The sequence below is a fragment of the Delphinapterus leucas genome, chromosome 7, assembly GCF_059928025.1.
Source record: "Delphinapterus leucas isolate spDelLeu-1000000601 "Yukka" chromosome 7, BTC_Dleu_Yukka2, whole genome shotgun sequence".
Lineage (NCBI taxonomy): Eukaryota > Metazoa > Chordata > Mammalia > Artiodactyla > Monodontidae > Delphinapterus > Delphinapterus leucas.
Window position 1 is genome coordinate 37,361,859 of NC_143135.1, and position 14,854 is coordinate 37,376,712.

General features: G+C 41.5%; 2 protein-coding genes across 7 annotated transcripts in view; one reads left to right on the forward strand and one right to left on the reverse strand.

Annotated features, from left to right (window-relative positions):
- Nucleotides 1-10,196, forward strand: part of SPTY2D1 (SPT2 chromatin protein domain containing 1) — a 21,341-nt gene extending 11,145 nt beyond the window's left edge. For 3 of the 6 annotated variants that reach the window (XM_089915058.1, XM_089915061.1, XM_089915062.1), the window contains exons 3-6: nucleotides 647-2,314; nucleotides 4,183-4,354; nucleotides 5,823-5,900; nucleotides 6,260-6,853. In XM_089915058.1, coding sequence (XP_089771184.1) covers nucleotides 647-2,314; nucleotides 4,183-4,354; nucleotides 5,823-5,900; nucleotides 6,260-6,356 — 2,015 coding nt within the window. In that variant the 3' untranslated portion in view covers nucleotides 6,357-6,853. The other 3 variants (XM_089915059.1, XM_022583780.3, XM_089915060.1) reach the window with 3 other exon arrangements.
- MISFA (mitochondrial sheath formation associated) overlaps nucleotides 1,395-14,854 on the reverse strand; it is a 25,668-nt gene continuing 12,208 nt past the window's right edge. The window contains 1 exon segment of the mRNA XM_030762668.2: nucleotides 1,395-14,572. Coding sequence (XP_030618528.1) covers nucleotides 14,480-14,572 — 93 coding nt within the window. The 3' untranslated portion in view covers nucleotides 1,395-14,479.

Consider the following 14,854-nt stretch of genomic DNA (forward strand, 5'->3'; position numbering starts at 1 on the left):
CGTGGAGTGGCTAAGCCCGTGTGCCACAAGTGCTGAGGCCCGCGCGCTTGGAGCCCGTGCTCTGCAACAAGAGAAGCCGCCGCAATGAGAAGCCTGTGCACAGCAGCGAAGAATGGCCCCCACTCGCCACAACTGGAGAGGGCCCATGCACAGCAACGAAGACCCAACGCAGCCAAAAAGATTAAAAAAATAAACAAATAAGAGTGCTACCTAAAAGGTTAAAATAGGGACACTTTTGTAAAACGAGTAAACTCAAGCAGTAGGTTTACTTTATGCAAATGACAAGGAAACTAATTCAGTAAGTTTAAGTATCCACTGATTCCTAATTAATAACAACTGTTAAGTGGGTACGAATATTCTCTTAACTTGGTATACTTATTTGATATGAACTGTTTTCTATATTTAAAGCTAAAAGCCAAGACTCTCCCTTGCTTAGTCATATAGAAAAACCCATATGTGACCCACTCATTATGTAAAGATGACTCAAATTGATACTTGTTTAATGACTTCCTCATTTGATTCTTAGATGTCTTCGAACTTCTTCAAACTGTAACTTGAATGTTGCTTGGTTTTGGCCACCTACTGATTTCAGATAAACATACTGTTATCGAGACCCTGAAATAATATGTTGTTTTGCCTCTTTTAGCTTTGGAAGAGAAAAGGAGAAAAGAAGAACTAGTGAAAAAGCGAATTGAGCTAAAACATGACAAGAAAGCAAGAGCTATGGCCAAGAGGACAAAGGATAATTTCCATGGTTACAATGGGATTCCTGTTGAGGAGAAGTCAAAGAAGAGGCAGGCGATGCAAACCCACACTAGCCAGGGAACAGACCAAGAGTTTGAGATGGAGGAAGAGGATGAATTCTTAGAATACAATCAAGCAGAGTCAGAGCAAGAGTATGAGGAAGAGCAAGAACCTCCCAAAGTTGAGAGCAAGCCAAAGGTCCCCCTTAAAAGTGCCCCACCACTCATGAACTTCAATGATCTACTCAGGCTGGCCGAGAAAAAGCAGTACGAACCGGTGGAGATAAAGGTAGTGAAGAAGACAGAAGAGCGGCCTATGACTGCAGAAGAACTTAGGGAGCGAGAATTCCTTGAACAAAAGCGGAGGAAAAGGAAAGCTGAGACAGATGCAAGATTACCACCAACCAGAAAAGTACCCTCTCAGAAAGAAAGTGTGGGCACAAAACTTAGCAAAGATTCCGGAGACACGCATCCTTCTTCCAAGGGTACTCCCCTTCCTTATGCTGAGAAGAAATCCAGACCCAGCGCATCTAATGAGAAACACTTGCGTCTATCTTCATCCAAATCCATGCCAGGAGAAAGGACCAAAGTAGTATCTGGCAATTGCGCCCAACCCTTGCCTTGTGAGCGCCGTGACAGACCTGTTTTCAATGGGGCTGGAAAGCCCCACTCCAGCACCTGTTCACCAAGTATCCCAAAGACTTCTGCTAAAGGGACTCCAAAATCCGCTACTGAGCACAAAGCCAAAAAATCTCCTCATCCTAGCCGTTCCAGGCCTGGACCCATGGTCACCCCACACAATAAGGCCAAGAGTCCAGGTGTCAGGCAGCCAGGCAGCAGCTCCAGCTCGGCCCCTGGGAGGCCTAGCACAGGGACTGCTCAGTCCACAGTTAGTTCTGGCCCCGTGCCCAGGCGCCAGAATGGCAGCTCCAACTCAGGACCCGAGCGATCAGTCAGTGGGACCAGGAAGCCAACCAGTGACTTAAATCCCCCAGGACGGACAGTCAGTGGTACAAGTGGCCTTGGTCGACCTGCAGGCAGTTCAGGTTGCCCTGGGCGACCTACCAGTGGCTCCGGTGGTTCTGGGCGGCCTGTGGGCAGCTCTGGTGGCCTTGGGCGGCCTATGGGCAGCTCTGGTGGCCCTGGGCGGCCTGTGGGCAGCTCTGGTGGCCCTGGGCGGCCTGTGGGCAGCTCTGGTGGCCCTGGGCGGTCTGTGGGCAGCTCTGGTGGCCCTGGGCGGCCTGTGGGCAGCTCTGGTGGCCCTGGGCGGCCTGTGAGCGGTCCACATGACATTCGACGACCAGTGAGTGGCTCAGGGGCCCCTAGGCGGTCAGTCAATGGCCCTGGCCAATCAGTAGTTCCAGCTGGACGAATTGTCAGCAGTTCAGGCCCTGGTAGACCAGTGAGCAGCTTTGGACCTGGGCGAACAGTTAGTACCTCAGGTCCCTCTCTGAAGCCCAAATGCACTGTTGTCTCAGAAACGATTTCTTCCAAGAATATAATCAGCCGATCCAGCAATGGACAGATGAATGGAATGAAGCCTGCCTTATCTGGCTGCAGATCTGCCCAAGGTAAAATTTCCCCTCACCCTGAAAGTATTTATTTGTCACTAGGAAATTGGAAAGAATATTTTGTTTTATATAACCAAAGACCCTCTGAACTCTTCTATGTGCTTTCAAATGTATTCTTGTGTTGATAGAATCCTGATGTTTTGTCTGTCCTATGCCAGAGAGTTCCTTTAGTAACCATGGCTTGGAAAAGTCTCTAGAAAGAGACTTATCTAGGGCCTTCTGTGTTTACTCCTGTAATGTCTCCAAGTGCAGTAAACTTAGCTACGGGGTTTGTAAGACAGGGTGAGTGTATATGCCTTTTGTGGTTCAATGAATGAGTTCATCTTTACCTCTTCATGAAGACTGTGGACACCTGTCTTCAAGGACTGGCGTGTATTTGTAAGCTTGAAGCCTTTTGTTGCATTATTTGTCCATTAAATATTTGTTAAGCACCCACTATGTGCCAGGAACTATTTTAGGTGGCCTTGTGTTTCTGCTCCTTACAGTGGCCCTAGCTACCAGTCCTGTAGGATTCTGCTGTCCCAAGGTATGGGATCATTGGTGGTACCTACTAACTGCTAGGTCAGAGTTTCTACATAGTATTAAGGATTTGTTGAAGCACTTGTTAGGCACCATGGAGAATATAAAAAGAAACAAAAGATGAGATTCCATAGTTTAAACTACCTAATTCAGTCAAAACATTGGTTCTTAACCAAAGACAGCTTTGGTCCCCAGTGAACATTTGGCAATGTCTGGAGACATTTTTGATTTACACAACTGGGGATGGGATGCTACTGGCATCTAGTAGATGGAGGCCAGGCTGATATTCTACACTGCACAGGACAGCTTCCCGACAACCAAGAAATATCTGGCCCAAAGTGTCAGAGTGCTAAAGTTAAAGAAACTCCGAGCTAAGGAGACAAGCCACGCATATTAAAAACAACTGTAGAACAACAAAGGGAGTGTCTGTAATCAAGGACTAGAAAGCAGTTGTTCCCAGATACTGGTCTATTGATCAGTGCCTGTCTTTTGCAGAATTTTTAATCAGTCTTTTGACAAAATGACAAAAATCAGGATGATGCAGTGAGTTTTTCCTTAAAGTCAGACTTGCTCAGTTTGAACAATTATCCATATCTGAGAATCTGTCATACTTCATTGGACTTTTTAAAACTTCAATGGAATTATGGTGATAATAGATGGTAGATTGTTACCTTTGGCATCTTTTCTTGGCATGAGTAAAATTAGTGATCCTTTAGTGATTTGTAATTTTTTTAAAAGAAATTGTACTAGTCTTTTAAATCCAAACGAGTAGGAACTACTAAGCTAGAAAATGTAACAGTTCTAGTAAGCCCTGGGATAGACAGGAATTCTATTCCTTGTGGGTACCATGAAGCAACAGGGATGATGTAGTAATGAGTTCATGCTGGGGGCCAGTTGGTGGCTCTGGTTGGTTGGTTGGTTGGTTGGTTGATGGCTGCGTTGGGTCTTCGTTGCTGTGTGCGGGCTTTCTCTAGTTGTGCTGAGCAGGGACTCCTCTTAGTTGCAGCGTGCGGGCTTCTCATTGCGGTGGCTTCTCTTGTTGCGGAGCACAGGCTCTAGGTGCGCGGGCTTCAGTAGCTGTGGCTTGCAGGCTCTAGAGCACAGGTTCAGCAGTTGTGGCGCACTGCTTAGTTGCTCCGTGGCATGTGGGATCTTCCCAGACCAGGGCTTGAACCCGTGTCCCCTGCATTGGCAGGCGGATTCTTAACCACTGCGCCACCAGGGAAGACCCTGGCTCTGGTTTTTGAGGCTACCATCTTAATGAGTTCTTAAAATCTCAGCTTACATAGGACTTTGTTGGGACTACTAAGTTTTAATGGTCTTATAAATAATGGCTTTTCTATTCTTAGGTCCTCAAAGGCTTCCCTTCCCGGGTAGTTACAAAAGGCAGCGAGAATATGAAGAGGAGGGAGATGATGATGAATATGACTCTGAAATGGAAGATTTTATTGAAGATGAAGGAGAACCTCAGGAAGAAATATCCAAGCACATTCGAGAAATCTTTGGCTATGACCGAAAAAAGTAAGGCTAAAGAAGATTTAGATATATATACTTTTTATTTTGAATAATCCCATGCTATGGGGAAAAAAAGTAAACATTAATAGTAGAGGCATTGAATACAATTCTTAATTAGGAATCCTTGCATGATTGTTTAGATTTACTTTGTTGGCACTTAATATTTAAGAATTAATGCAGAATTATTTGTGTAGTTATTTGTATGAGGGCCAAAAAATATCCCTTTTTAACTGTTCTCCTTATAAGATATATATTTAATGAGAGTGAAGCAGCTTGGTGTAGTAGAAATGGATTGGCTTTGAAATCAGAAAGCCATCCACAGAGCTATGTTGAAAGCCAGTTTGATCTGACACCTGCTTTTCTTTGATGTAAAAAACTTTGCTACTCAAAAGTGTGGTCCCTGAACAGCAAGCAGTGTGGGACCAACAACATTGACGTCACCCGGGAACTTGTTAGAAATGCAGGCTTTCAGGCCCCACCTTAGATCTGAATCCAGATCAGCTTTATAAGGTTCCCAAGTGATTCACATGCACATTAAAGTTAGAGAAGCACTGATATAGAGCAAAGCTCGGGGTTTGAATGGAAGTTCCACAGCTTACTAGCTGGGTAAACTTGAGTAAGTTATTTTTTAAATGACATTTGGGAGGATTAAATGAGGTAGTATACAATTGACCTGTGAACAATATAGGGGTTAGGTAAAATCCATAAGTAACTTATAGTCAGCCCTCCGTATATATGGTTCCTCTGTGTACCAGTTCCTCCCTATCTGTGGTACCACATGTGTAGATTCAACCAGTCATGGATTGTGTAGCACTGTAGTATGAAAAAAAATTCTCATGTAAGAGGACCCATGCAGTTCAAACCCATGTTGTTCAAGGGCCAACTGTATAAGTAAATCTGTCAGCACTTGCCCTCTCCTTTGAAGTCATGGATATTAGAAATTAGAAGGCAATAGTAAGAAAAGGTCTTTAAAAAAAATTTAGCGGAAGAAAGAACTGGATTAAAAATCAGATCTAAAAACCTAATCTTAGTAGTGTCGTAAGCTAGCTATATGCTTTTGGTCAAGCTGTTATCTGCCTCAATCTCTGTTCTGAATCCATGAAACTCAAATGAGATTAATATATATATAATAATTTTCATATATATTGTGCTTTCATGATTTTAATATAAACTGTCATGTAAATAGAGGTGAGTGAGTTGAGCAAATGTTGTTGGATTGGTACTTTGATCAAAATTAGATTCAGGAATAGTTGCCTTCTGGAAATATTAAGGGGTCATTTAATTTATCTTTACTTTAGAATCTCCCCTTTACCCAACCTCTGCCCACCTCACTGTCTGCCAAACAAGGAGGAATAATCCTAAATGTATGTTTGATTTAGTTATAACGATGTTGGTTTTAAAAACAGGAGGATGTAGTTCCTTTAGAAAATTGGGTTTTTCTTTTTTTTTAACAACTTTGATTTTCTCTTATCAGATACAAAGATGAAAGCGATTATGCCTTACGTTACATGGAGAGTAGTTGGAAAGAGCAGCAGAAGGAAGAAGCAAAGAGGTAAGCACAGATGTAACACGTTTGTGCAGAAATGTCCTAAAAATTCTTTTCTGTTCCCTCCTTCAGTTGCATCATTGGGAGCAGGGGCTTTGGGCCATGCTGTTTGAATTCCAATCCTACTTACTTGCTGTGGGGCTTTAGACAAATTCCTTAGCCTTTTAAATCTGTTTTCCCATTTATAAAATGAGAATATACTGTTTTCATTCATTGAGGTTTTGTGAGGATTAAGATAATGTGTACAAGTTGCCCAGTGCAGTGACTCACCCATGTAGGCACACAATAAATGCTAGAGGCCTCCCCTGATCCCATTGTAGCATGTTATTTTTCTTTCCCCATCCTTAATTCCCTTTCCACATCAGATACATCTCAGCCTTGCTAACCTGTACCACCGCTGGCCTCAAGGACCTGTTGAGGAATATGAAATTCCCTATGTCTGATTCCTGTTTGGCCACCTGATATCAAATAAATGATCATTTCTTGGGTAGGGGTAACAAATGATTACTTTGTTTATAATGTTAACTTGGTGAAATAATTCACCTCATTCTCAACTCAGAATATTAAACCTCTTTCTCCCTCTTGCCGTCCCTCCTCTAACTAGATAAAATATCAAACTAAAGTGTTGGGAAGGGAAAAGAAAAGAATGTTATTTATTGAATAAATGTTTCTTGTTCTTTATTTTTTAAAGCTGATGAGATAGTTTATATTTATTACTGTAATGGGAATATTAAGGTGTTGAGGTTATATGTAAGGTCTTTTTTCCACTATAACTTGAGGCAGTGGCAGTGGCTCCTGGTAAAAAGTATTCCTGCTTAGTCTGTTTTCAGTGGTAAAGGCTTGAGGCATTTTGAGTGCATCAGCACATTCCATGTAAGCTCCCAGTTGAAATTTCATTTTTGCTTTTTTAAAGAGAGCAGTAATTTCATGTATATTGATAAATACCCCCTTTTTTTCCCTGACAGTTTAAGACTAGGTATGCAAGAAGATTTAGACGAAATGAGACGTGAAGAAGAAGAAATGAGACGTCGAAAGGCCAAGAAGCTGAAGAAGCGTTAGCTGCTGCTTTTATTTATTTTTGTGAAATTCTGAAAACAGTCTGCTGCAAGGAAGTCCTGCCTTCAGACTGAAGAAGCCCCTTATTTTAGAATTCTACTTGGGTACTCAAGGAGAAGGAATGCATACTGTCATCTATCTGCAGGCTGTCGTTAGAGCATAAAGTATTTTCAGATACTTTCCAGGGTGAAATCTGTAATGCAGATGACATAACACCCAGTGAGTGCTCTTATGAAGCTAACTGTTCACAGGTGCCACCCTTGATCCTGATGAGCTATGCACTCTCACGTGGGGCCGCTCACAAGTCAGCCAATCTTACGTTATTCCTTTGCTGCTCCAAAAGGAAAAAAAAAAAGGATTGCTCCTTTACTTCCGTAATTCTGCTGATGTGTGAGTACGGCACTGCCTGGCTCCCAATCAAATTTATTTTGTCTTGATGAGGAAACTGGCCCTTCCATTAATGCTGCCAGCAATAAAGTGACCTGTCCTAACCTATATGTTTGGATTGAGAACTTGAAAATGTAGAGTAGCTGTTATAATTATATGGATGTCATTTCTGTGACTTTGCAGTAAAAAGTAGAATAAATTGTATTCTGCATTATTCATGGATTGGATGCTGAGCATTCTTATTCACTAATTTAGGTGATCAGGCAATTAACAAAAATTTTTCCAAGTTAAAATACAAGTTATGCCATTTTATATAAGAATATTCTTTTCCACGGTTTACTTTCAGATTTATTGTTACGTTGGCTTTAGTGTAAAATAGACAAGGTCACTGTGCTGTTTGATTTTTATCTAAAAATTTCATTTTTATATTGAAGAAAAAATACTTATTTTATTCAAACATTAGATTTGGACGAGTAATAATAGTTTAAAAAATAAGGAAGTGACATGTGAGGCTCCCCTCCTCCCCGTTCCGCTCCCCCATTATAGAGATATTTTGGAATCCAAGGTGCCCTGGACCTTTGCATGTTAATGACTTTGTATTTTTATCTTAAATTCTTTAGTGATTAACGGTAAAAAACCAAAAACTAAATTTATGTGTATCAAGACCACCACCTTCTCTCTTTGCCCATATTGCACTTTTATTTCAAACTATGCACTGTGAAGAGATTTTTTTCCCAGGTGGAAAGGATGTTCCCTGTTACTGGTATTTACTAGGCTGTGGAACTTCTTCATTCTCACCTTTCTTCAAGTCATATCTATAGACTTGTTATATCTCTTAAGCCTCAAGTCCAAGCACTTCCAATCGGGCTGACCTAGGTTCTGGCTGGAGAGAAGCCAAGTCTCAAGTAAAGTCAGCAACAGAAAATGAGGTATGATGATGCCAGAGAGCGTTTGTCCTTGACTCTGAGGGTTGGGGACAGTGGGACATAAGCTTGTAGAACAATTCTGTAATAAACATTGTGGCTATCTTAAGCCATTGAGTGGTGGGGATTAGGAAGTAGGTGAGGTTATCCTACAAGAATCCTTACTCTTCAACAGGTCTAAAAGTTGTTTTTGTATATTCTTTGTTATCCGTAAAGCTTTCTTTATTCTCAACTTTGGGTGTTACAGATTATCACTATTAGCCTTCCTTAATGGGATGACCCATCCTTAATGGGAATACTAGTCCTTTTAAGACTTTTGACTCATCTTGAATTGAGTTTCAAACTTTAAAAACGCAAGAACTTAATTTTGAAGTTGAATCCTATGAAAGGTGTCTTCATCACTAGGAATAACACCCTTCTAATGATCGCATAGAACTGTTAAACACTGGTGGCAGAAAAGCCTATTGACTGCCTCTCACCAATCTCAAATACCTTCAGTGAAACTGATTCAAGGGTAGTGTGATATTCCATGTAATAAAACAGGTTTGGAACATTATTTCCTTTGCTGTCACTTATGTGATTTTTCTTTTCCCCTTCAAAAGTCTGGTTTGCTTGAATATATTTTTTTCACTATTCAGACTCGTTGAAATCTGTAGTTGGAATCAAGTGCTTGTCACAGCTGAAAGATTTCTGGTGGCTTAAAGCTTACTAGCACTTTACTCAATGATATTGTGCAGTTATTTGTACAGAAAGGCACCATTGTGCTAGCTAAAAGTTCCAGAACTTGGTAGAAAAAGTCAGGTTGTGTCCTTATGTGTCATCACTTCTGGGTGCATTTCTCCTTCTATAATACAGATGTTGATTTCAGTTTTCTTCAGCATCAGCATTATAAAAGGGCACTCCTGTAGCTCATTAAAAAAAAAAAAGGTTCTGAATCTTTTAATCTTAGCCTTGTTTCCAAATCCTGTCTTCCATTTTGTTCTGCATCTCCTGACCACTCTTACAAAAAGCTCACAAACCTTTGAAGAAACTGGAATAGGCTGTTATTTTATCAAGTTTACAAATTAAGTGCTTGATTTTTAATGTGTCCTCTACTGTTTTGATTTTCAGATTTTATTAATATTTGAAGATGTGCCTTTTATTGGATAATGTTAAGTCACGAATGTAGTAATGTTATTTCAGTATTGTAATAATGTTACATGATCATGGATGCGGCATCCTCAAATATGTGAAGGGAAAGTAGTTTTCATAAAACTCATATAGCTCTGATTGCACAGTCCCACTTGCTTTAGGTATTGCTATGTCAAAGCAGGGGGGACTTTCTTTAAAGGCTACTTTCAGAACTTGTCTTTGTATTTTCTCTAAACTAAATGCAATTATGTCCATTTGGAGGCCAGGGTACCACATGTCACAGGCAGCCTTACATGTGTGCCGTGAGAAGGTTCAAAGACTGTTAACAAGAAAGTCTATGGGAACTCGAAATTTCATTTTTTAATGTAATCCCCAAGATCTTTTCCAAGAAATACTGTTTTGTATTTTATAACTTAAAAGCAGCTGTTAGTACATTTCTGAGATATAGCAGGAGACCAAAACATGTTTGGAAAGAGAATAAATATATGAAGAGAGACTGGTTGTATTATTTTCAATGTGCTGAATATATTAGACTACTATTTATTTTGTGAATGGATGTGATGAAATAAATATTCAGGTGTTTAGTGTATGATTAAGAGTGGAATATAGATGTCTTTGGAGTTATTAAATCCATGTCTTTTACATAATGGACAAATCAAGTTTAAAGAAACATTTACATAGCATAGCTTGTTTTCTGGTGCTGTTGACCTGCAAGAGAATCTACTTTTGCATATACAGATAAAAGTTTTGCAATTTATGTATAAAAGATATTGTAGGCATTAAAAATATTTTATTGATATTTTCACTGGTTTGCATTTATTTACTAAAACTCATATTCCTTATTTCATCACCCTGAACATTATTCCAGCTAGAAACCCCAGTAGACTCATCGGACTTCAGAGATAGGGTTTACCTCCTTACACACACCTCTGTTCCTTCTCCCTTACACATTCCCGTCTGCTCAGCCCCTGCCACTGACACCTCTCCCCTCTTGCACCACCAGCTTAGAGAACTATTCTGGTATCAGACACCCAAGTTAGGAGAACTGTTTGGAGGTGTAGTCGGGGAACAAGGGAAGAAGAAGAACTGGGTATATAGTTCCTCTTTTCAAGAAATTGAGTGGTTCTAATCCCCTATAATACAAAGAGCCTGAGAGAGCTGGGAAGATGAGTCCTTAGGAATATATGAGGCAAGTGGGCACAGCCATGCAGCCAGAGAATGTAGGCACTTAACTCAATGGAATGTGTTGAGTCTAGGTCATACAGGTATCATAAAAGATGCTAGTATCCTAGATTTATAAATTGTAACTTTTTGCTTATGAATTTTGAATTCACTTTTTCTATTAAAAAAAGTAATCCATACAGTGCATAGAGGCACTTAAAAATACTTCAGCAAACAAATGCCAAATAGCCATCAACAATATGCTGTGTAACCAAAGATCTACTTTGTTGGTAAGTGTGTACTTCTGAACAATGAAACCATTGGTCATCCCAAAGCAACCACAGAATGGGAGCAGTTCCATATAATTTATTTTAAAAGTATTTGCTCCTGTTAGGTTTTCTTTCTTGCTTTTAGGGTCAGAAAGCTCAAACCACTTTTAGAGGGCTTATTGGGGATATCCTAGGGCTCAGACACCCAGATTAATTGCATGGGTCTTATACTTAGGTTCTCATTCTTGGTCTCATGAACTCAAGCTGCATCATACTGAGGACTGGGCGGTTAGCTTTTGTTTCTACACATGCTGCCTGGATCAGCAGCAGTCACTGCTAGAAGAAAAGGCAACTTCTTGTTTATTCAGGTGAGGAAGACTTTTGAACCAAGAGGTAGTCAAGATCTTGGATAACCCAGCCTCTCTTGCGTGGCTCCTTTCCTTGGCATGTAAAAGCATACCAAAGAGAAGACCTGGACCTTAATTTTGACTCTGCTACCGAGAACTGTGTGGGTTGGTAAGGTACTTATGCCTCTCGACTTCATTTTTGCCATTTTGTAAAATGAGGCTGAGGTTACTATAAGGATTAAAATACTGTATAGTTTAGTATCTAGCACCCAATATGAAAATGCCCTTTCCCCACATGGTGTAAGCTTTGGGCTTAATGATAGCTGTGAAAAGGCCACAGAGAAATACCCCCAGAGAACAGGCTTAAAGTTGCTGCAATCTCTAACCCTTTCTGTAACATTTACATTTTTCACCCCTGCCTGGACCCAGGACCTTGGACCCAGGAGAAAGGTATTATGTGGGAAATAGGTCTAAAGAGCTCTAGAGGATTTCTATGTTCAAGGGTACAGAATAGGGGACAAATTGAAGTAGGTATCTTAGTCTTAATGCCACTCTTACAGACTATGAAGCAGAGGGCACCAAATCACTCCCATCCACCCAACTACCTCCCAACCCTCCATCTCCCTGTTTTGAGCTAACAGAATACCAAGTCTTCATCTTTAAAAGTGTGGTAACTTGTTACATAAAATGTGACAAAATGGTATGCAATTACTTTATGTGAAACCAACAGGAACAGTACAGCTGGTCAGGAAAGCTTCAGAGCTGCATTACTTCACCAGGATCATCTTTGCTTATTTCCACCGGAGTCTGGGGGGGAAAAAAGTATGTCAGGTGGGTCTTGCCTAGTGCTTGCTAGGGTGTGGGGCTGAGATAGCTGCCCTCAAGGGCAGGCAGGGGTAGCTGTGTCCAATTCTGTCTCACCTAATGCCTCCAATCCCAGTTGCCACAGGGGCTTAGCAGTGTGGGAGCTGACAAGAGGCAAAGAAAAGATGAACATCCAAGGTCTTAAGAGGAGGAGAGAGGAAAGAGACATCTGCCACCAGAACCGTTTTACAGACCAGTGTTTACCTGATGAGGGACAGTTAAGCGTGGGTTGCTGGTGTGGGCTAAGTGGTATAGAAGGCTGAACATATAAAGTGTCCCATGAGCATGAGACTAGGTCAGCACTGTCAGACAGCTTTGAGGCTGGGCCTGAAATATCTTTATACCTCCAGTTTTTTTGAAAGACACTGAAGAACTTAAAGAAAGTAAAGACTCTTAGGAAAAGATGTATAAAAGATCACATGAAAGAGGGAAATCTCTCAACTCGAAGTAGATAGTGAATAAGAATAGAAGTAGGTATGCTACAGTAACTTTTTTAATAAAGAAGAGAGTATTTGTTTCTAAAGTTGGATTTTGATGCTTAGTTCATTTATCCCGGGGAATACATTTCAAAGTGGGAAGAGAGAACACAGTTGAAGGCACATTTACCCCTCCTGGGGGATACTTATATCCCTTCCACATTGTTCCTGCAATGAGAAGCATCCATAAGACAACGATCATTGTGGGGCTTCTTGCTTAGCTGGTGGTGTGTGCAGGGGGAAACAGGCGGTTCTGAAAGGTGTGGTGTTCTATTCCCTGAGTCCTGGAAACTGGGCTGTCTTCATTCAAGACCAGATGATGGATGGTCCAGCATGATAGCTCCTGGCTGAGGAGCTTCGTGGTCTAGTCTGACCTGAAGTGGCTCGCCATGGCTATTTGGTGGTCAGAGCTCAGACACCAATTGTGACATCAGCTCCTGTGACCTTGGGGATCAGAGTGAGTAGCTATGGGACAGTTGGCCAGGATGCCAGATGTGTAGAGGCTGAAGAGCCCTTAGCAGGAGGGCCCCATTCTTTAGTGACTCTGTGTGGTTAGGATCTAGCTGATATCTTTTTTTTTTTTTTTTTAGCTGATATCTTTATTAACTCATCACCTGCCAAAATTTTGACTACTTGCTTTATGCAATCAGATGCAAAAAAAAAAAAAAAAACACTGCTGTGAACAAAGCCAAATAAAACACACCCTGGATTAACTGGGAGGAGTGACTGGGTATGTACGCTATAAGCAATTACTTAAATACTATTGTTAGGCTATTCAAAGAAGAAAAATCTTGCACTTTGCAAAATGGCACAGTTAAACCCTCATCGTGCAGGGGAAGCCTCCTATCAACTTCCCTGAGAAGGGAAGAGAAGGAAGATGGGCTATTATGCCCATTTCATAGCTGGAGAAACCGAGGCACAGAATAGTTTCAGTGGTTTGGTCAGGATCACACTGTGGCAGTGGCTCAAGCTGAACAAGTGCCCAGTGCCTCCATCTGCATCCTCCCCGCCCCCCCCACAGGTCTGACTGTTGGGCCAATACTCTCATAGAAATTCTGGGGCAGATTGAGAAAACAGACAAACAAAAGAACCACCATCATGCCTTGCTCCTAGTATGGGCCTAGGACTTGATAGATACCCATGCCTTCTGGAGGAGCCTCCCAGAAAACCTGCTCCTGTAACTGGCATATTACTAAGACTCTTAGAGTTAAGTTTAACAATGGGAACATCTTTGAAAAAACTGGTCTGAATGGCACGGGGTGGGATTTGAGAAACCCAGGAAATGGTTTGCTAAAAGGCCACGGCTACTAATGTTTCCTATCGGCAGGCTGGTCTAGTGGAATGAGTGAGAGAGGTATTAAGTCCTGAGATCTATGCTTGCACCCCAGGGGTCTGTGTGGCCCTAGGTAAGTATAGTCACCAGTAACTCTTTGTTGACTGGTTCATTATTTTGCCTAGTTGTTAAGTTAGCATTTACTAAATGCTAATTGTCAAGCTTTGCAATAAATGCTTTACATGAATTCCCAAATGTAATCCTCACAAAAACAGAAAGGTACTGGAACATCTCCATTATACAGAGGAAGAAACTTGAGGTTCAGAGAGATTGAACTTTCTCAAGGTCACATGGCTAGGAAGTTGCAAGGTTAGGACCTGAACTCAAATTTACACTAACTCCAGTTTCAGCGTCTGCCAAAGAGGGCATTAAAAACGCTGGTCTAATTTATTACAGAGTTTGCATGGAGAAAATAAGTTAATAGGTGGAACAGCCTTTGAAAAGAATACCCAGGAGGTATGGTTATTGACAAATCTTCGAACCAGGGCTTGCTGTCCTCAGCACTACCCCCCAGATTCTTTCCCCTTCCGCAGCCTATTTTATTTTCCAGAGGAATGTAAGCTTTCCATTGAGATTGCAGGGTGCCACCGAGTTCTCTTGAAAGGGAAGGATCCAGCCCAACAGACCTTCACGCCCACTCACAGCTGCTGATCTTCATCCAAAATCCGGCTCCTCAGGTGTGTCTTGCTCTCCTGAACAGCCTACCTCTCTTTCCACTTCAGAGTTGGAGGCTGAGGAAGAAAGAAACTCAAAGGCAGAGCTGGCCCAACTCATTGGCTCTGTATGTGACTGGAAGGGCTGCTGAAAAGGTCCCACCAATGTCCACATTCCCTTTCCTCCCAGCAACCACTGATCCACTTGGCCTGAAATCCAGAAGTCAGGCACTGTCTCCACCAGACCCCTTATAAATTCCATAGTGCTTTGAAATAAGTGATGTTAAGTACCCAAGTGGAGGGGGAAAGGCTTAAAGATGTCCCAATGGGATGGGAAGTAGCCTGGGAAACTAACTTTGT